This window comes from Agelaius phoeniceus, chromosome 1 (assembly GCF_051311805.1).
Source record: "Agelaius phoeniceus isolate bAgePho1 chromosome 1, bAgePho1.hap1, whole genome shotgun sequence".
NCBI lineage: Eukaryota > Metazoa > Chordata > Aves > Passeriformes > Icteridae > Agelaius > Agelaius phoeniceus.
In genome coordinates, this window is record NC_135265.1 from 129,442,285 (window position 1) to 129,464,996 (window position 22,712).

The window sequence follows — 22,712 nt, forward strand, 5'->3', positions numbered from 1 at the left end:
ATATTTGGAATAAAAACATTCTGATTAAATGAATGGCTAGCATAAAACATGTCAAATATCCTCCAATGCTTATATAGAAACATGTGCCTGAATATCTGCTAATCTGGGAAAGGTACATACATAACTGCTGAAATGCTTTTATTTGCCATAGGGTAAATTCTAGGTTTTTAAAAATGGGTACTTGTCTAGGTACTTTTCTAATGACAATCATAATTAGATAGCATTATTTATATTGTCTTTTTTTCATGCAGAATCCTGTAGAATTTATGAGCCACAGGGCTAAAAATAAACACTAACTCATTATGACAATAATTCTGACTATGTCTGTGCAATCAAGTAACATCAATTGCAGCTGGGTTTGTTTTTCCCTATACAGCCTCTGAAAAAAGGCTTCCAGGTGAAAAACAAGCCCTTCTTTATGTACAGACCTTCATAAGACTCTATCTCCTTGTCTCCATTGTCTACAGAAAGTCACAAAAACAAAACAAACAAAAAACAAAAAAAGGAACCAAAGCACAGGGGTTAAAAACAACAGAATTTTTTAAAAGATACAATATACATGTTAAGAAGGATCAAAAAAAAGGAGTGTATATGTCCATTTAGACTGATTTTGCACAGCACACCTAGTTACTAAAAACAGAAGTGTGAAAATGTATTTGCTGTCAAGAATGTATTTATATACTTTGTTTCTAAACAGTTCAGAAAATATCTCCATCAACCAGTGCTTTTAATAGACATTAAAAATAAGCACAATTACAGTACCAGTAAAACATGAATCATGAAATATCTGACATTTCTTATTTTAAAAATCATTACCTGTCTTCTTGCTCTTCCTGTTTCAAGATGCAGAGGTTTTATATCAGCATTCTGTAATACACTCCATGTGAGCCCACAAATTATCAACTAGGTTCCTGACTCCCAAAAGAGCCAGAATTTCGTCACTAGACAATACACTAAAGATCACTTCCTGTGCCTGTTGAAGTCAATGACCAAACACCTACTGACTTCAAAAGGAATAGGATCATGCTAATAGTCCACCTTGTTTTGTGTGCATTATACTGCTAATTATTCATGTCAGCCAAGAGTATCGTAGATGTTAAAACATAATAGAAGAAAACAGTACAAAATGCAATACCATTACCAAATCCCAACTCTGTACACAAAAAATCAAGAGATTTCAACTGTAATGGCAAAAGAAAAATAATGAGTACCATCGACCTTCATGAGCAATTTGGCAATGTCATTAGGAAGAAAACCATCCACTTACTTCTCTCCAACGTCCCCTTTGGTGGGAGCTGCGGTAGCTGCCTGCCCCTTCGCCCTACTACTGGAGTACTTGATGGGCTTGTCTGGACAGACCCAGTTCGAGGATGTGACCTATGAGACACATTCAAAACAAACCACAGCCATTAAACGACCAAGTCATTCTTAAATATCGTCAAGAACTGATCATGTAACTAAGTAGACTTTACATCACTTGGGACCCTTGCAGTCCCAGAGGGAAACTATTATCCCTATTCAGAAAAAGACCTGATTAAAAAGAGAAATCTCTCCATTAAAAGGAAGCCAAATTGAGGCTGAGGATGCTTCCATAAGATGCTTTTTCACACAGGCAAGCCAGAAAATGTGTTGTGTGCATATTCATGTGCATATGGATATAATAGCCACATACACATAAATTTATTCACAAGTCAAATTCAATTATCTTTACTCAGCTGGTATTTTTTTAAATTACCTTTGAGTTGCAGTGAGATTACATGAATTTTTCTAAACAGAGTAATGAACTGAGGAAAGACAATGATATTTGACCCAATTTTCACTGGGGATTTGATGATACTAACTCTAACTTTCAGAAAACAAAAGAATGTATTCTGCAGTTCTAAAATACAGAGAGGCTTTCCTGAACATGATCTAGACCAGAATGTGCTCATCTTTTTATTGTATTATGTTTGTTTAAGCTAAGACTAATGTATAGAAATCCTCAAAATATCAATAAGGGGTACTCAAACAGGAACAGTACAGACTATGGCACAGTAAAATGTAGTCAGAGAAAATGGTGGTTAAAATGATAAATAATAGACAAAGTTAGTACAGTGCATCTAAAGAAACTTTTTTTTTAAAAAAATAGTTTCATTTGATGTTATGATGATTGTTCCATAAGCAATGTCTGATGAACACAAATAATTTCTCATTCTGTAAGAGAAGAATATGATAGTTATGAGGTGCTTTATGTGGAAACCATCCAGGATTCCTGACAAATGAGAAATCATAAACAAACGTAGTTAAATACTGTTAGCAAGCAATTTGCAATGGTAGTCACACCATTATATCCAGAGTAGAATATAAATAGTGTGTTCACACTGAAAGGGTTAGTATCTATTGCTGCTAGTGATCGGCTAAGGATGAGGCGATACCAATCAGCTACTGGGAAAATAAAATGGTGAGCTGGTGGGGCAGAAGGGGTTTAGTCCGATTGATTTGTCTGTTTCACCTCGGTAAGGCAGGTGAAGGAGGGGCAGATCTTCCAGTCATTAATGAAGGCATCGACCTGATGAGGTTTGAGTCAGGACGCTCTGTGGATCGGGAGCGGGAGTTGGTCCGCTCTAGCACAGGACGTTGCTCTGTTGATCTGGATCTTTGATATGGCTGTCTATCTGCTGCTTCACAATTCCTGTAACGTTAGTCAAAAAGCAGCTCAGTTGAACTTTAGCTTTTCTATTAGTTATAAAATATGCTGCATGATACTGGTTTGGAGCAAATCGTTTTATTACATACATTTTTAGGGGGAATAAATTTTCTGAGATAACTTCTTGATAACATATAGTTTGTTTACACGTATGATTTGACTTGCTCCATATTCTTGATAAATGGGCTGAAATGTTTCCAATGTCTCAGTAATGACTATCCATGCAATAGTCTGTTTCCTGACAATTTCTGGATTAAAATATTGTTATTTTGTCTATTAATGTATCAACCTGTGAAAAAAGAGTAGCTGACATAATCTTAAATCTCAATAAAGCTAAGAACTCATTAACAGTGCAGTTTAATTGTGCATTTTTTTCTCAAATGAATAGGTTTTTACATATTTCTTCGAGATTGCATTCTCTCTAGAGGTAGCACTCTTGTTTGTAGCAAAGTCCACAATCTGGATGTTATAATTACCATGTAGCACTGTTAACTATTATTAGACTTGGGGATGTCTGTCTATAGGCTAGTCAATAAGTGATAGATTCATATGTGGTGCTGAGACTGTAACCAGGTGAAAATCTATATCATTAGTACTTACAGAGGTTCCAACAACAATAAAAAAATTGGTTTGTAATTCAAAAATTCTTTTAACCCACAGCCTATGGAACTGTACCAAAACAGCAGTGGAAAGAGTTATTGTTGGAGATGTAATGGGAAGAAATTAGACTGAGTAAAAGAGATTTTTTTGATCAAGCAGTGATATCTTCTACTAACTCAGGCTATTAATCAGGTCATTACTTTCAGAAATTAATCAAGCCCCACCTTTTTTCCCAATGTAATTGGTCTGTTTTCAAAGAGTAATATTTGTTAGCAATATCCTGAAATACATTAAATCAACGCAATTTAAAAGTAAAATCCATAGCCTAATGGAGCTATTTGTTAAAACCACACTCCTCCCAGCTCTCCTTGAGTAACTGAACAGATACAGAATACAAATGGGGAATGTGTACCCTTCAGGACTTTTCCTTGAGCGAAGTCATGCATTTTACAATGAAGTCAGTTAATACAATGAGTGGCTTGATGGTGATTAAGAGTAACAAGGAGTCAAATTTTAATTAGTATCAAAAGGAGAGAGACATACCACAGCCTTATTATGAAGACTTTTATGTTAGTAACAGCATTTTATTTCTAAAAGCATTGAAAAAGAGTATAGTGGCTGACTTTGCCGAATGTGTTTATAAAATATTCATTAAAAACAGTCTTTTCAGGCCTTCCATGAGGTCATAATTGCACTCCTAGCACATACAAAGGGCTTGCCACAGACAGATTCAGAACAATACCATACATCATGAACCTACATCTATAAGCTCCTAACAAGCAAACACACCACAGTAACACATAAATGGTAATTATAAGCTGAGGCACTAAAGATTGTAGGAAAAGTACAATGAGCCTGGCACAAAACCACAACAAAATTACCTCACTTCTTCTTCTATCAGTTCTGTTTCTGAATAGGAAGCTTCATCAGCAAAAACATCCACTGTCTCGCTTCTTTAACATTGTTGATAGACAGAGAAACACAACCTTAGCTTTGATATGAATGCTGTTTAGTTTAAGTGACAGTTTAAGTGAGGTTTCTGTGTTATGGAAGGTGAGAAAAATGTCACCCATCTTCATGATGCCAAGAAATGAACATAGAATACATTCTTTGACTATAGGAATAAATTCCAAGAAAAAATATTCAACAAAATTACAAATAATTATATCCAGGTCTTGAAAAACCCACCCTTATCATGTTTATCCACATATTTAAGAATATTAATGAGCCTTCTGAGACTTTTTTGGGTCTGCCACTTTTTCTCCTTTCAGTGAGTAGAGAACTGCTGGAGCACCCAGCAGCAGGGACTGAGCAATATGGTGAGGGTATCACTCCATGCTCCATTCCTCTCTCCTTCCAACAGCCAGTAGGACACACAGAGGAACAGGTGAGTGGCAGCCACATGCTTCTCATAAAGACTTCATGAGAAGTTAAGGCTTCCATTTGTTACTCTAAAGGCCTCATTCTCTTTAGCTCTATAGGTATAAAAAATAGTTTTTAGGATATTAGGGGTCTGACCTATTGCCTGATTAGAAGGAAAGTAGGCATTCTTACCATTGGGATCAATACTAATGGCTTAATGGGCAGATTTTGTGCTCTGCAGAACATCATGGAGCAACTGCAGCTAAACAGATAAGGCCTCAAAAATGTCACACTCAGTAGCTAATATACTGTTTGCCACAATCTCCAGTGGGCATTTCCTTCAAGTGCAAAAACAACCAGGAGTTCCCCGAAGTGAAGGAGAGGGTGGATTTTGCCAGTAAACCTTTGAAGCTGAGGCAATGCTGTTTTGTAGACTGAAGGATTTGAAGACTGAGTCCTGAAGCCAAACTGATTATCACCCTCAGGTTCAGGCATCAGGCTGCAATCCTCCCAATGAACACTACAGCAAATGGAGGGCTATGTCAAGGGGACAATCTTCCACTTGAAAGCTTCACTTTGTGGTTTTGCATCATACGCATATAAAGAGCAATTCAAAAATAGTTTTACTCTCTTCATCCTCACTTATTCTTTTATCCTTTTAACAGTAAACACATGTACTACATCATCCCAGGCTTCAGCAATTGTCCCTTTTACAGAAAAACTATCTGATAACCTGCTTGTGCAGGGAAACCCCTTCCTTACCAATTATGCTCGAATATCAAAATCCAGCCATACTTATGGGAGGAAGTTAAATTAAAAATGGAAGTTTCTAAATTTTCAGATATCATTCTTAAAGACTTCGGCTTACAAATTATCTAGATGAAACTTTCTTCTTTTCTCATTAGAAATCATATCATATGAATTACTGATTTTTGAAGAGGGAAATATGGTAGTCTTAGTTAAACTATTCAGCATCCATATAATATTTTAATGTACACTAGCACTGTTTACCTTCATTATGAAAATACAGTTAATGAAACATCAAATAATGACCTCCTCCATCTAATACTAGCTATTATAGCACCCTTCTATTTTTGCTAGGGAAGACAGGCATGGGAGATGGCTAATTTCCATGCCAAAGTCTACAAGACTTGTAAGCATAACAGTCCCTTACTCTGAGGAAAAGGTACAGCAGTGTTTGCTTCTAAACCAAGCAAGCCAATCCCTATGAGACTGGTTGAGCTCTCTGTAAGTCACTACACAGAAAGCTCTGTGAGTATTTACAGTTTAACTTCTTGTTCCAAACCCATCAAGTATTAGAAATAGAATCTAGTATCATTTAGGTACCACTGTAAACTTTAGTTGCTGTAGTACCTAACCAAAGGTGCTCCCAGATTTTATTTTATATACTGATTTATCTCCATTTATATGTATATATACATATATATATATACTTCAAATTTCAAATGTGAACTCTTTTCCCAACGCAGTAAATAACTTTCCGATTTTTAATTTTTCAGATTCGTTACTTTTCTTCACAAATAAAAAAGAATTTTCAACAAATTACTATAGTCATTTATCTAAACTTATGGATAGAGAAAGCTTTATAAAAGATTAACATTTTCCAACAGTAAGCAATTGTAACAGCTTACATAACAAATAGACCATTTTTCCCCCCCCAAAATTACTGAAAACCATTTATTTAAAAGCCCATCTTAAATTTTTTTACTCTGTAAAAATAATGAGATCATATCAATCACCATTTTAGCATTAGGTTTTTCTTGTAACAAAAAACTGAAGAAATAAAAATAGAATTGCTGTAGGATTACAGTACACTACAATTCAGCTCCTAGTGTATCTTTTTCATCTATAAACACTGAACAGAACAAGAAAAATACAACCACACACTTTCTAAGTACCATAATTTCAAACTCCAGCTAATATACAATGGCAATACCTGTCAGTGTCTGTGGATGGCTGCTGGATTTCAATCCTTGGACATGTTATTCTTCTACTATCTATAGGAACTTTGCTGTTTAGTCACAGACACAAGATCCTCTGTTAGCATAACATAGATAGGCATGTCTAAAAACAAATGATATTTCTAATACCAAAAAAAAACTTAAATTTGAGTCATAAATATTGCAGTGGAAAATGGGAAGTAGTACACTGTTCAATCTCTAGAAAAACTGGTGACAGGATATCTCAGCAAGTAACTAACTCATCTGTACTCATAAAGGAAAACTCATCTATACTCATAAAGGAGCTTAATATAAAATCATGTGCTGCTATAGTTTTTCAAGGACAAGAATGTAAAGCTTTTAGGTACTCTGGTTTAAAAAAAAGGTAAAGAAAGATATTTTGGTTGCTGTAATATTCTGTAATGTTTTTTATATATGTTATATATATATATATATATATATATATATATATATATATATATATACACACATATGTATACACATATATATATGCATCCATACACTGATATGATCTGGTCACATGCATTAATACCCTGTGGTATATGGGATAACTACCAGTATATCCCCATGCCAGTGACAGTCATGATTAAATCGCAACATGACAGAGTCTGAACTATTCTGCTAACTCAGCAGACAAAGCAGGGAACTCTGCCATGATCCCAGGCACGCTGTGCCCCACACTCCTGGGTTCTGCTGCAGCCACAGAAAATTGCTCCCAGCTTGCATCATCTGGACCTGATGCTGCGGTCACTTCATGACCATGCTAACACATGGCATGGTACAATTATAAAAATGCTTAAGGAAAGCATATATATCTACGCCCATGGAGATTTACTCTCCAAAATATGTGTCATCATTGATATATTTGCTGAGGAATAGCAAAGTCATGCTTCACAGAGAGTTAGAGGAGACAATGTTTTTTCCAACACAAACTATTTTATGATTCTTCTGATGCAGAAGAATCATAAAATAGTTTGTGTTGGAAAAAACAAACTTTAGAGAGCTTTATACTAGGTATTACAATCAAATATAAATAAACCAAATAAGTAACGTAAATCCTTGGAATACTGAAATTATATGCATTTTATGTCATTTTTATCTGCAAAAAAGTTGTAGAGTGTTTTTACTTTATTGCTTCTGGTACTTGCAATATATCTTTTGACTTATATAGCCAGCTGCCTTATATAATATCTTGTATTTTGACAACTTCTTCTAACTTTCAACATCCTTTAACACAGACACTCAACTGACACATGTAAAAGAATCACCCTGCAGGAATAAGCATCTCTATGTTCATGAGATGACTCACTGAAGATCATGATAAAGCTGATTAGGATTCAAAAGCTGCGAATTCAAAATTCTCAAAGATGAGAGCTGAAAACCTCTCCTCTCTTTCACCCCAGCTCAGTTTTATAACTGAATCTACTGCAGTGATTCTCTCTAGATAATAATCTAAACTTCCATTAAAGTACTGGAAATATTCCAAAATATAACACTTTCAGCTTTATATTATAAACATATTCCACAGTTTTTCCCATTTCAGAACACAACATTTCACCCACTCAACTTGAATATTATACCACGATGCATGAGCAAAACCAGGAACATGCCTGGGTTTTAATTAATATGTCTCATGACTGAAATATAGTGGTACATAAGACAATGCATAGAGGATCTTGAGAGGGGAGCAATGAAAAAGAAGAATTTTCTAGTAGAGCTTGAGTATTCAAATGTAGTTCAGCAGAGCACCTAGACTAATCAATTGAAGTAGTTCAGGCTTAAAACTAAGCATGAAACTTAAATATGCCTTTTAAAAGTGCAGTACTAAATGCAAAATATGAAAAGTACTTGGTTCTTGATGGATTTTGTGAGATTTTTTCTCTCAGATCTTAAATATAACTTTATTTCTATATGCCACATACACATAGTTGCCTTTTTTTCAGTGGCATTTTCAAACACCAATAATATGGCAGATGTTTAAATAGTAAATTACCACAAGAGTTGTAACTATGAAGTTATTGTATATATATACTGCAGCTACCTATTTACCTTCTTCTTAACTTTTGGCAACAGATCTGCAATTCTGACCTCTCTGATATCAAGGGTTTTGTCCCTTGATGAGACCAGGATTTCAATCAGATCATTCAAACAGGAGCAGGTATGTAAGGCTTTATCATCTTTAGAGTTCTTAAATTATGAATGAACAAAATAGCATTCAGTTTTTGTTAAAGGCATTCTCTAAATCCATTGATCTGTACAGAATCTGATCCATTTCAGCAGTCTTTACTCTAACGAAGTGTTTTCTATGCCTTATGTTTTATGTAAAAGTCATAATGGTTCACAACAAATTATTTTATCTTTTTTTCTTTTTGCCAAACATTTTAGGAGCTAAATTTAAATGGAGAAAGAGAGTAGTAACTAATAAGTTTCTTTTTCATGCTAAAAAACTATTTTTAGATATTTACTCCTGATATTTACCTATGTTAGCATCATCTATTCAGCATAAAAAGTAAGAAAAGAGAAGACAACTATTTCATGTGATTATCGAAAGCAAAAGCTTTAGTTACACCAAGCACTTTCCAAACTCCTTTAAATGCTGTTCATTTTCAGTTTGTTTATGTAGTTTCCAGGATGAAGTAATAAGTATGGCCTTTGCTGTGCACTTAAAAATGAAGAGCCAAGGAACAGTGGCACTGTGGTTCAAAAAGCTAGAGAATATATATGGTCTCAAGTCTCTGCAACTGCACTAATGTTTAGCCAAAAGACCTTCACAGATCTCTCCTGTCTAAAGAGGAGAAAAGTCCACATTAGAATATTGATTAATTAAATCTGGGTTCTAATTTCAATTTAACTGTGTCTCATGTTCTCTGTTCATATTCAAAAGGAAGTAAAAAAAAAAAGAAAATTCTTGCAAGAGCAATAATAAAATGAGGGAGAAGCAGTAAAGTCAACGAACTAAAAGCAAGGAAAATTTGTGTGCTTTCTTGATCAGAAGCCAGCCACCACTGGGAAGAGCTACAGATTCTAAGGCACACAGCACTTTGCATGGGTTATGCATCAATCACAAAGGAAGATAGGTTAGACAGATAGAACTGGGATTATTTCTAAAAGTAAAAATGTATTAGGTTTCAAAGGCACCTTCCCCAGCCCTGCAGATGTAGGCAGGTATCACTAAAAACTTGCTTTTCATCAAAGCAGCCCTGAACAGTGAGAACATGTTTTAAAAATAGTTCAAACATAATTAATGTTCTTTTTCTATTTGTAACTGAATAAAACAGTTTAATCTTGGAAAAAAGACTAGAACATAAGTGCCTTAGTTCTGAGTCAAGAAAGAAAGACATCAAGAAAAAGACATTTACTAGGAATAAATTTGGTACAACTATAAATGAACTCATATTATAAAGATCCAAAATACATTTTAGTTTTATCTGTAACACTACACTCTTTACTTACCCATATTTTTCAGCTGAACCATTGACTATATCATCTGCCCATGAACTTGCACCATTGTACCACCTTACAATGCAGTCAAAATAAAAGAAGTGTTATTAAAAAATTATGTATTACTATTACTATTAGCACTCTAATTCATGTGACATGACCACTTCTCAACAAAATAGGAAGATTTCCAAATGTTTTCAAATAATTTTGTACATTTCATATTTTGTTTCAGGTATGAAGAAAACCAACTTTTTCAAAACCAAACACCAAGAAAATCATAGGGCTTTTTTTTCCCTTATATAAATATAATATTTTATCTCTAGTCTTTTCAGCAGTTAAGCCATAAACTTCAGTTACATAAAGACTAATTGATCTCTTTGCATACATAAATGTCTTCATGTTTTCAATGGCCATTGAACTTGTGGAATAATAAAAATTAATTGTGGAGACAAAACATTAACAAAAATAACATAATATACATTAAGAGTTTAAAATATTGCTTTTAACTTCAAATACATGACCTTGCCAGTTGTAAACTTTTTTTCTGTTTGGTAGGGTAGATGATTTCTCACAGGTATGTAAGAAGCAGAAGAAAATTTGCTTCAGTGATCAAACAATGAAAACTAATTAAATTTTATAGTGGTATTGTTCTTCCAAGTACTGAATATGGGGTGCCCAAGCATTTGCAGCAGCACTTCAGCACATCAGTTGAAGAAAACATAAAACACATATAGAAGTATTTTATCTTAAGAGAAAACATAGAGAAAAGAAATAATGCGACAAAAAAGGTTGCTTTAAGAAATCAGGGGATAAACTTCTTATGTGCCACTACTCCAATATATCAAAAATTAAAAGTAGATAAAAATCATGCACCATTTGGTTAGGGAGTTTCAGCTAAATCTCTGGAGTTTTATACTTTCAGGATCTCACTAGGGTAAAGCCAGGAACTCTTATGTTGTCTGTATTCAATGATTTCCACATGACAATGAGTAAGAAGACAGGGATTATCAGCAAATATCAAGACACCATTATATGATCAATTTGCTTGTCTGCCTTTTCTCCAAACTTCACATGGTGCAGAATCTGAGCATTTGCAGTATGTTTACAAACTTAATAACCCCACATCTCCTGGATATTATGTTGAGGGAAGACCATATGGGGTGCAATATATGTGAATGTCAATCAGCTGCCCTTGTTTATTCTCTGTCCAATTGGATGGTATGGGGAGCAACTTTTTTTTTTTTTTTTCATGGTTTATAGCCAGATCAATGGCTGGATGAAAGTCATTTAAGTTAAATCTACTTGAGTTTTAGACTTAATCGCATATAAATTAGAATAATGCTGGAGTATGACAGGTACATCTTTATACTCTGCCTGATAATCCATATCCTGAAAACTAAAGCCAGTCTCTCCAGTTAGCCAGTATTTTAAATAAGAGTTTTTGATAAAACTACTACATTGCAGACACCATAAATACATAAATATGGGTTTAAAATTGCAGTGCACTTTATTTTTTCTTAAATATGACTGTATTTATTTATAGCAATCAAATAAAAACAAAATTTCTCGCTATTTGTTAGGAAAAGATCCCTGCTTTAACTGTTCTCATAACATAGACAAAAATCAGACATTTAAAGAGGGAGAGGAACATTGATTTCCTCTTTTCTTCACATTTCCTTCTCTTTTGGCCTAGCTCTTTAAACACGAACAGCTGTTATCAAATAACTATTGCCAGAGACACTCCAAAACTTTTCAGATTACATGTCAGATTTTAGTGATATTATGCTCATTGTGATACATTATACACATAACAAAATTTAGGAAGAACAACAGTACTTTGATTCCTAGCATGGTAAACACTCAAAACCAATTTGAAAGCATTTGGGTAGTCCTTTTTTAAGTCAATGTGGGCAGTAACATGCTAAAAACTGAGCACCATCTTAGGGTACTCAGGTTATTGAAGGAATGAAATTGAGGACTGTAAATTGCCCTTGAACCACTTCTGGTGACAGAAAAGGTTAGCCATTAGAATTATGGTGCAGTTAAGTTTAGAAAAACCCTTCAGTTGTACCTAAGCTCCTCTGTACTATTCAGTTTTCCTCCCACATCTAATGAATAAAAATTTTTTCAAGCTAAGAATTATGCTTAAAAAAATCCAAAAGTCAAATTAATGGAGGGCTAAAAAGAAAATGAGGTACTTAAAACTATGGAGATTAGTTGTTCTGTATTTAGAGAAATATGGCATAAAGTGCACTGTAAATTTAAATATCATTAGTCTAGGTCAATTAGAATTTTAGACTATGCTTCATAAAAATTTATTACTCAACTCTATCTATTTTTACTATATAAATTAAAATACCTTTCAGGAGTATAGGCTGTGTCATCATAATATGAATTAGGCACTCTTCTCTCCTGCCTAGTCCTCCTGAATGTGGAATAAATAGCACAGATATTTCAGACATTTTAGAGGGTGCTTTTTTCATTATGTATTCCCTTACTGTATTATTAAGATGTGATGAAGATGGAGCTAATTTATCTTCAATTGAGCTATATACTCTGAACATATATTTTCATATATATATATATATATGTATATATATGAAATTTAAAATCCTGCTTTCAAATTCAATTCCGAAATATGTAACAACTTACTGAGAACAATTGATCAATGCACATATATTTCATGGAAGTAAAAAGTTATATTGACAGAAAACTGGTACTTGAACAACAGAGAATGTTCAACAAAAGAAGGATTTTGATGTTAGAAAATGTCTGCTGGGTAAAATAAAAGTCAGGAAAGAAAATGGAAGCAAAATCTAATTTCCTTAAGTGAAACAACAGAAATTCTGGCTGAAAGAAACCTCACATCCTGCACAAAACATACACAAACCAGCTTTTATGGACCTACAAATGCTAAACTCAAAGGCTAAGTGGAAAAAATAAATTGGACAGTGTGGTGCTCTTGCTGATTAAGCTGTGCTCTTAGGCTGGGAAGCTGAGAAAGAATTTCATTTCAGTGAGGTTTTCAGCATAATTTTATTTGGAATGAACTGCTAATATTTTTTTAAACACAAGAAAAAGGTTAAGAATAAGAACCTTGAGAACATTACTTTGTTTTTGAGATCATTGGTGCATCAGACAATTTAAAATGTTACTGTCCAATTATGAATTAGTCCATATAACTCTGCAGGATTCTGAGCTGGGGGATACAGATGCAGTGTAAGTAAAGCTCAGCATGTCCAGCCATGATGCCTTGTGTACCTGCAGTGTGAGTAGCTGCAGCAGGGTGAATTGAGCCCAGCTGGTGCTACCATGCTGACTGGAACTTTGAACAGCCAAGGGACCTTGGGGTGTGGCACAGAGCAGCAGGATGCTCTTGGCAAGACCGCAGGTCCTAAGGGCTCTGAAGTCACTGAAGATGCACAGGTGCTTATTGCCTTTCTTAGGCATAGGCTGGAGTAAATATCTTGTCTATGCTGCTGTTCCTTTTGGGAGGGAAACAGTTGGACTTCTTCAAAAGGAGGGAGCTATCAGAAAAAAAAAATTATAACCTAAGAATGACCTCAGAAATTAAGGGTTTTATAATGTTAATGTGTCCTAGAACTAATGAACTGAAGTCTGTCATATCAGATAAACAGTGACTGACACAAACTTCAGCAGAGAAAAGACAAAAGAGAACCAAGTAGTCACTCTGTGGGAAAAAAAAAAGGAAAAAATGCTAGAAGAGACCACAAGAGTTAATGGAGTGGCTGTGAATGACTACAAGATAAGCAATAAAAGGAGCCATGAATAACAAAGGCAATTTTGACTAATATGTTTATATCATTTATTTGCCTGCAGGACACAGACACTGATGGATTCAGAGTGACATGAGATAAAAAACTCTCTGTCCCAGATGAGAGACTCTTTCCTGAATGCTGAACTGTACAGAGCAATATTCACTATTTTGGTGAATAGTGGAAACTGGAAAGTTGATTCATATGCATGATAAAGTGAAAGTAAAAGACAGGAAGAAATGTAGTTGCTTGATATCAACAAGACATTGATTAAGAAGATGGAACAAAGAAGACAGGAAAAACACCTTGGCCTACAAAATAATGTATTTTAGAGCAACCACTGAACTGGGAAAACTGTAAAGATAAAAGAGGAAACACTGTTTAAAAGTAATTGTTCATATAATTACAATGAAATTGTGAAATAGAAAATTACTTAGTGTTTTTCAATGTCTAAGGAGAAACTGGATAATGATTATGCTATAAATTGTTCTTCCATTGCTGTTAGAGTACAGGAAGACAAAAAAGATGAAAAATCCAGGAACTAGAATTGTGGCTTTGAGGTATTGAGAGGAGTACATATCTGGCAGGATGACTCAAGTAACTTGAACACTAATGTTACCCTCAGGCAGCTTGGATTCTAGAGGATCATAGAATCCAGGATCAGTTCCTAGGCCCAAGGAATCTTGAGATACTGTTCTAACAGTGAGCTAGAAATATTCCACTTCATGTCGGATTTTCATTTCTAATCCAGGCAGAATTAGCTTTAATAACCTTCAGTTCCATAAAGCCTTGGAAAAGATTTTCCCACTGCTTAAATCCTAGCTTTTTCATCTTTATGAAGTACTGTAACTTTTGTTCTTTATTTTCATTGACTTTATTTTTGAGAGAATAATTTCAGAAACAAAGATTGAAATTTACAAGTCAAGAACCTCAAAGTAAAACAATTTGAGAATAGCTCCAAATTTCACTAATATCTGAATAGTCACAGACATAACCAGTAATCTGAAACAAGTTCAGAGAAACTAGTGCAAATCAGAGTATATTTCTAAGGCAAAAAAAAGTGTATAAGAATGAATTATTGAAATAGCATACAGATGAGCACACTTCATCATGCATTTTAAGAAAACAAAAAATCCTCTCCTTATCGAAGTTTTTACATGTGGACAGAAATATTTATACATTTCCTTTATACTAGGTTTCATGTAAAACAGCATCATTTCAAAACAAATGCTTGACTGAGTTCTAAATGTCAAAATTTTTAATATACCATAGTTTTGGAGAATTTTAAAAAAGGAATATTTCTTTCAAAGGATTTTTCAGATCCTTTTTTTGTTTCTGCACGCAAAAGTAATTTCACATTCACTTAAATATATGGTGACATATGAGCTGAATACAGAGCAAGGATTAATGAACCTCTCAGACTCATATCCAGAGGGCAGCCATGAAGTTAATATATAAAGAGTTCTTTACTTGCTTTGGAAATTTTTTATATGGCCCCTCTTTTAAAGCAACACCTCTATCAACCATTGTATCTGATCTGAAGTCACCACTTCCTCTTTACTGGCTCACAGCTTTCAGTTTGATATTCTTATTTCTATTTACACACAGCTATGTAAACTTTTTTGGTTTGCAACAATTTTGAAAATATCTTAATTACTGTACTTGAGCAGCATAACTTAAAAGCCACTGTATTTCAAGTGGCAAGTTATTTCACAGAAATTGTCATGGGCTCAAATTCTCTCTCCATATATTTCATGTGTAAATAGGAACTACGATGTTCTGCAATCACACACAGGTATTGTGAGTGTGTACAAGTATTCCTAAATCACAGAATATATGTTTATACAAATATAAACAACATGAGCTTACATAAGCATACACTTTTCACTCTATTTTTCAGTTAAGCAAAGTATAAGACTTCAGCAGACACTCTTTCTGTGTACTTTAAAGTAGATAGGCTTTTCCTTGTTATTTCAAAGAGAATAATAAATACTACAAGTGCTCTGGAAAATTCCAGCAAAAATAAGGGTTATAAAAGACACAGATATGTAATATCCATATAATCTATGCAAAGCTGGCTTCTGCAAAGCTATTTGGTACCTCTTGGGATTTACCCATGGCCCTAAGTAGTCAGTTTTAAGATGCATTCATAATCATCAAGTACTATAAAAATATATTTACTGCATGTGTTTATCTCTTAAAACACAGATCACCTTCCCAGTTTGCAAATCAAACATGGCAGTGTCAGCGTGGCAGAGCTAATGGCACACTCCACATCAGTTATACCTCTCAAGATCATAGTAAGCACCCTCAGAATAGGTACGGCACATCGTACGGGAGCGGAGCAATCTGATTGCATCTTCACAAAATAGAGGATACATTGTGTGATCCTGGCTGCCAAAACAGAATGGGTGAACACAATGAAAAGCAACAAAAAGATGAAACAAGGACAAAACAATATGAAAAGCAAGCAATGTCAGCAATAGAACAAAACACTGGAACAGAACATGACTGGAACTTTGGTGAACTTTGAAAACTACTTTTAAAAATTTAATTATATTGGCTCACAGCTACAAGAGCTACTAGACTGAGAAAGGTATCACTCTCCAGTTTTATCATAACCTTTAGCACAGCCACTCATATATGGTTTTATGCATACTAAAATAATACTAAAGTATTAGCAGGTATTAGTGTTTGCTTATTTAAATTATTTTCTTTAAGTACTCTCTAAAAGACATCAGAGTGATGTAAATAAGGCATTATCTTTGAGGACCATCAATTATAGACTATTGGAAGTGATAAAATATTCAAGTGAAGCACAGGAAGAATTACCCAGTGCACACTATGTTAACAAATCTAAGGATGATACTAATTCAACTTCTAAGTTTTCTACCACTATACACAGACAAATAAAACCAGAAGGGAACATGTAGGTACAAGAAATACATGCATTACCCACACATAGTCACACAGAGGAAAACATATACCTGACATCCCTGTAATGGTGATCTGAGGACTGGGTGTACCGGGAACGAGGTAAAGTAACATAATGACTGAGGTGATGGCAGAAAGAAAAATACAGATATGAGAAAATAAGATGGAGAAGGAATGATACACAACACAAAACAGAAAACATTATAATCATAACATTATGGTTTAAGAACACTGGACTTATTAACAAAATAATATGATATATGGTTCTAAACATAAATTATCTAGATGATTCACATATTTATTCTGAGAAGCCAGTGGGAGATTATGGATCAAGAAGATAGCTAAAATTTGGGATTTTCTACAGTATTTCAATTATTTTTCTTCCTAATTGAAATACTGTAGAAAAAATGCATACATTTTACTGTAGTAAAATGCATAAATCTCTGAAAGCAAATCAGAAGTTGGATTGCTTATTTCCTTTTTTGAAGGCAGTCATAACTTTAGTATGAATAATATCTTTGAAAGAGATTTACCTAATCTGTCTGAAAGGCTACCACCATTTTGAAATCTGTCCCCACGCAGCTCCAGAGCTTTCACATTTCCACATGTGAGTTCTCCTAATACTGATCATATTGTGATAAAAGGTGAACTTAGATCAAAATGTTTAATTATTTAAATAAATAATTAAGAGATGTAACCTCAGTACCAGAATATGCAAAAAAAACCCAAACAAATGCAATTCAAATAATAAAAGTAAGTTATTTATATTTTGTTTGTATTATGAAACAATGTCAAAATTTATATATTTTAAATATATTGGTTACTCTAAACATTCTCCAATTAGCAAAAATAAAAGAAAGTAATTTTACTTTTACTACAAATATAAGCACGCAGTACAGGGAAAAGGGTTTGGAAAAGAGAGGGGTTTACCAATGACAAGGAGTTTGTGACTACAGTTTCCATGAAGCTGGGATTATTTCAAAGGGAAGTCTAATCACAACTGCCCACATTGGAAGTGTAAACTGACTTCACAAGAAACATGGAAAACCTCACCCTTCATTTTTATTTCTCATATCTTAAAATTTGCTTATGATTACTGTTTTCCCAGTAATCAAACACACTGTTACCAGTAGGCATATTACATATATTTATTATATTTACCTCTTTTGCATGAGGATAAAATGCAGCATCACCCACATTAAAATATTCCTTATATTATGTCAATTATATATAGTATGAGATGTCTTTGTGTTCACTTCTTGTCAAATAAATGCAAAAGAGTTTCCACTATAAACAACAAACTTAAATCCCTGATTATGCAATTTAAACTTTGCAGTTTGTTACAAGAATGAGGAGCTGTAAACAATTCAACAGGGCCCAATTTAACATGGTATAGTTAAAATTTGAAGAAGAACTAATAATTATTAAAATAGTCACAGAGTTTACACTGCAAGCTGTGAAAAAGTATGAATGTTTCTAAAGTAATGTAAAGACCTAAGTATCAAAAGCAGTCTACCCATAACTGCCTGTCAGTCAGCATGTTGTCAAGAAACATTAAAAAAAATTCACCACGATCTTAAAATATTCTTTGGAATTTATGCACACCCACAGGAAGAACAATCAAATAAAAATCTAGGAGTCTACCCCCAGGAGCTAAATGTAGGATGATGGCAAACAACTGCATACCAGGTTATTCTCTCCACTACATGGATACATTGCCAGGCTATGCCCACATCAATATGCCTTTAAATTATACAGGTGCAACCCTGGAATTAACATCTCAAAACTCTTGCTCTACTATTAATAAGCAATGAAGTGTTTCCAGCTGGTAGATGACATTTTAATTTTAACAATTCACTTTATCTTTCCAGTGAACTGCTGACAAGTTTTCCTGGTAGTTTTTGAAAAATATATGACATAAATGAATGCAATATATTTAACCATTATTTAAAAACCAACATCTTAAACAAAACTAGGACTTTAGGCAGAACATGTGCTGCAGACCATGAGTGTGCACAGAAATGCACATGCTATTTGCAAGTAGATTACTCACTGCCCATAAGAAGGAACGCCCCAGACTGTTCACTTCACTGATTTGGACATGAATGAGACACCATCAGTTCATGTTCTGCTTAGGATTTCAGTCCTAATAGCTTTTCATATCTCCACCAGACTATGTTGATTGCCCAATTTCTGGTATTGAGTTTTGATTTAATACTTCTAGAAACTCAGAATTCCAGTGTCCTTACCAAGTTCTGGGAATTTTTCTTGGGAATTTCTGGTAGGAAGTTCAAACTTTTCCCTTTTTTTTTTTTTTTTTTTCATTCTGTTCAGGATTTCAGAATCAGTATGATAGCATTTAGATGGCTTTTAGAGACGACCACTTAGGCAATTTGATATGCAATAATTTGCAACAAGTTTAAAATAAGATTCTTCATCACCCAGAACTTTGCCTATCTGTATATAGGAGTGGGGTTACCTTGAGCTTATAGTTGACCTGACCCTCTGGAATTACTTTCTATTCATACTTTTCCTTTTTTCTCAGAGCCCATGTTAACCATGCTATTTAACTTGACAGAATCATAGAATCACTATCAAAGATCATAAAACACAACCCTTGACCAAATACAATAAGCCCACTAAACTATATTGTAAAGTGCCACTTCTGCTCATTTTTTGGACACTTCCAGAAATGGTGACTCAACCATTTCCCTGGAGAGTGTGTTCTAATGCATAGGCTCTCCTCTCTTTCAGTGAAAAAATATTTCTTAATATCCAGCCTGATTCAACACACAGAGCAAAATGCTTCAATGTCATTTTTCTTCTGAGCATCCAGCCAATACCATACTAGTTGATTTTTACCATTAAATATATTACTATACATTTTTATCATTTTATATATTTAGGTTCAAATAAATTCCTTTTGCTTTTATAAATATGTTAGCAACACCAAAAATGCCCATGACATTCTCAATCATGGGAATCTCAATCATTCTCAAAACTGAAACATACATCATATTTATTTGGCTAATCCCCAGTACAAACTGCTTAAAATCATAAAGTAAATGTATTATAATGTAGTAAAAACATTAAGCTTTGCATTGCCTAAGTGCAAAAGAACTCCAGTAATGTTCCAGATCTCCATCTCAACTAAATATATCATTTGAGCTGTTAATAAAAATCATTACCCTATATGCACATATACACGGGAATGCTCAGAAGACAATGGAGACATGGACAAAATTTAGATCTGTCAGATTTTAATATGACAAAAGAACTCCAGGATACCTTTTTTCTTTTTTTCTTTTTTTTTTTTTTGTGACATTGATTTAGATTTCTAGCCTCTTATTACACATTCTTTACTTCCTACATTATAGTACCTCATGGTACTAGTATGTAAAATGATGGCATGGCAAAATGAGCCTAACCCACATCCTAACAGACTTATGAAATATTACCTATTTTGTTACAGATAGAATAGACAGAAAATTTGCAGCTACAATTCATCATTTTACTTAAAATAATGAAGTTTTTCTAATAAGGCAGCATTATAGGTTTTGCAATATGATCATTATTATACACATCCACACCACCATCTCCCCTTCCACACCATATCAGGTGAAAAGTGATTTCCACTGTTCTGACAAGATTCCAGGTACATAGGTAAACAGGATAGCTTTCCTTTTTCTAAAAGTGAACAGAAAATTAATTAAAAATTTTCTGATATTTCTCACCTATTTGTCCATTTTCTTACAAAATTCAGTGAAGCATTAGGGTAAGAAATCAGTGATTCAGCAACTGATTAGATTGCCAACTGATTAGATTGCAACTGATTAGTATCCAGGATCAGGCTTAGAAAACCAGAAGAGTCTCAGAAGCATGCTTGAAAACACTCACACACAGAGTACCTCACTTGAGCCTCATGGAATACCTTTCTGTCCTTCCTATGCAGCAAGGGGAGTTTAACCTGCTCTCCATTGCTTGGGATATTTTGTTTAATAGTGAAGAAGAGGCATTTAGGAGATAATTTATTCCATTCAATTTTCACTCTCTGTGACCAGGTCCTAAAGTTTGATTGACATTCCACCTTCACTAATACAGTGGGTAGTAGAGGCCCAAATGTTTTTGTGGAAAGGCTAAAGTGCTGTGCATTATTACACCCTTGTGCTTATTGGAATATCCTTAAATAATTCTGAATACAAAACAAGTCTTTGTGTTCCTTTCTGTTAAAGCCTGCATGAATGAAACTTCAAAGAAATTTCTCTCATCCTATCACTGTTTATCTATTCCCATATTCAACTATTTACAGTGTATTGCAATTAAAGCAATATATTGTATCATTTGCAATAGTATTATCCTCTATTTTCAGTAACATTCCTTTACATTTTTTTCAACTGAAATAACAAATTAAATGTAGGGAAATTATAAAATTCTTTAAATCATTAAAAAATAAATATTTTTTACTGGTATGAACTGCCTTTAACCAAACACTCCCGAATTTCTCAAGTTACAATTTTCTGAAAACTAGCAACGTGATAAAACAGAAATTAGCTTAATCAGACTGCAGAGTAAGAAACAGGTGGTTCTTGGGGTCAACCAGTTGGAAATTTAGGGGGGAAAGAGCCACTGAAAGTGGTAGAAAAGAGAAAGCTGCCATACGAAATTTAGGGTAAGCACTATGGTAAGGAAGGAAGTGAAAAATTGTTCTTGGGATCACACTGACTGTGAGGTTGAGCACAGAATTGTTCAAGGGAAAAGGAGGCAGGAATAATAAAGTGATATGGATTCAGAGAAAAGGCACAGCTCTGTGAGTAGCTTGCTCATTTCAACAATGGAAAGCAACTATACTAAAACTACTTTTTCCAGGGTCCAGTTATGCCATTATAAAAGATTATATTCTCCTCTGAATAAAGCAACAGTTAATGTTCTCTGTGGTAGAATGTTTTCCATGCTGCTTCCCAAACACCTGGCAAATCACATCAACAAACTATGTGAACAAAATGTGAAGTCAAGCTCTTAACTCTTAGAAAATGTCAAATGCCATTCAAGAATAAAGCACTGGTTATGTAATTTCCCCTGCTACATTTCACTGAATACATCAATAGAATAGTTTTATTTAATAATTGGTTTTTTAAAAGAAAAAAACAGATTTTCTTTACTTATAAACATGAACAATTTTTCCACCAATAATGGTATGGATGCTTTTTGTTAAACTGATTCTATAGAAATTTCTGCTAATCTCCTGGAATAGATGAAATCCTAGAAATGTTCCATCTGAATGTAACTGACAATTTAAAGACTTTAGTTGTGAAACAATAGCAATTATCAGCAGAAAATTATCAGCTGACACACATTCAATCAAGATGACTTTAAATAAGAAAATCAGTATCACATTATCACAGTGCTCCCATACTGCCTTTTAAATCATTGCTCCAAAGGTGCAACACTGAAGTCTTTTATCAGAACTGCATTGTTTTTAACACAGGCTTGGGTTTGGGTTTTTGGGGGTTTTTTGGTTGTTTTGTTTTATTTTGTTTTTTGGGGGTTTTTGTGTGTGTGTGTGTGTGTATGTGCATTTTGTGTATTTTATTCTGAGGAATATATCTATGACTCTTGGTGGTGGGGTTTTTTTAGAAAATTTGACTCAAAGCTTCTTCTTTACCACCTTCCTACTTCGCCATCCCTGCTGGAGATAATCATCCTTCAGCAGACTCATTGAGGTACCAGGTGGGTGGTGCAGATAATTGTGCAATTAAACAGTGATTTGAAAGGAGAAAAAGAACTTAAAGACACACTGCAATTATTGAGAATCAAACCAGTGCAAACATTTTATACCATAGCTATAAGCAAATTTTCAGCAATGCATTTCTTTTACTTTACTGGGTATTCAAAGAAGCAAAGCAGTGACATTACATATCCCCATATGGGCAT

The 22,712-nt window shown here is 34.1% G+C and overlaps 1 protein-coding gene and 1 long non-coding RNA gene across 51 annotated transcripts in view; both read right to left on the bottom strand.

The window, feature by feature from the left end:
• RIMS2 (regulating synaptic membrane exocytosis 2) overlaps positions 1-22,712 on the bottom strand; it is a 445,801-nt gene that overhangs the window by 130,291 nt on the left and 292,798 nt on the right. For 41 of the 50 annotated variants that reach the window (XM_054627864.2, XM_077187200.1, XM_077187269.1 and 38 more), the window contains 2 exons: positions 2,492-2,671; positions 1,268-1,377 (listed from right to left, as the gene is read on the bottom strand). In XM_054627864.2, the coding sequence (XP_054483839.1) occupies positions 1,268-1,377; positions 2,492-2,671 (290 nt within the window). Of the gene's footprint in view, positions 1-428; positions 462-1,267; positions 1,378-2,491; positions 2,672-22,712 lie in introns of all 50 variants that reach the window. The other 9 variants (XM_054627872.2, XM_077187257.1, XM_077187217.1 and 6 more) reach the window with 2 other exon arrangements.
• Positions 10,084-16,411, bottom strand: LOC143695400 (uncharacterized). Its single transcript, XR_013184540.1, has 3 exons — positions 16,134-16,411; positions 12,431-12,496; positions 10,084-10,146 (listed from the first exon to the last, which is right to left on the bottom strand). It is a non-coding gene; the product is annotated as an uncharacterized LOC143695400 (long non-coding RNA).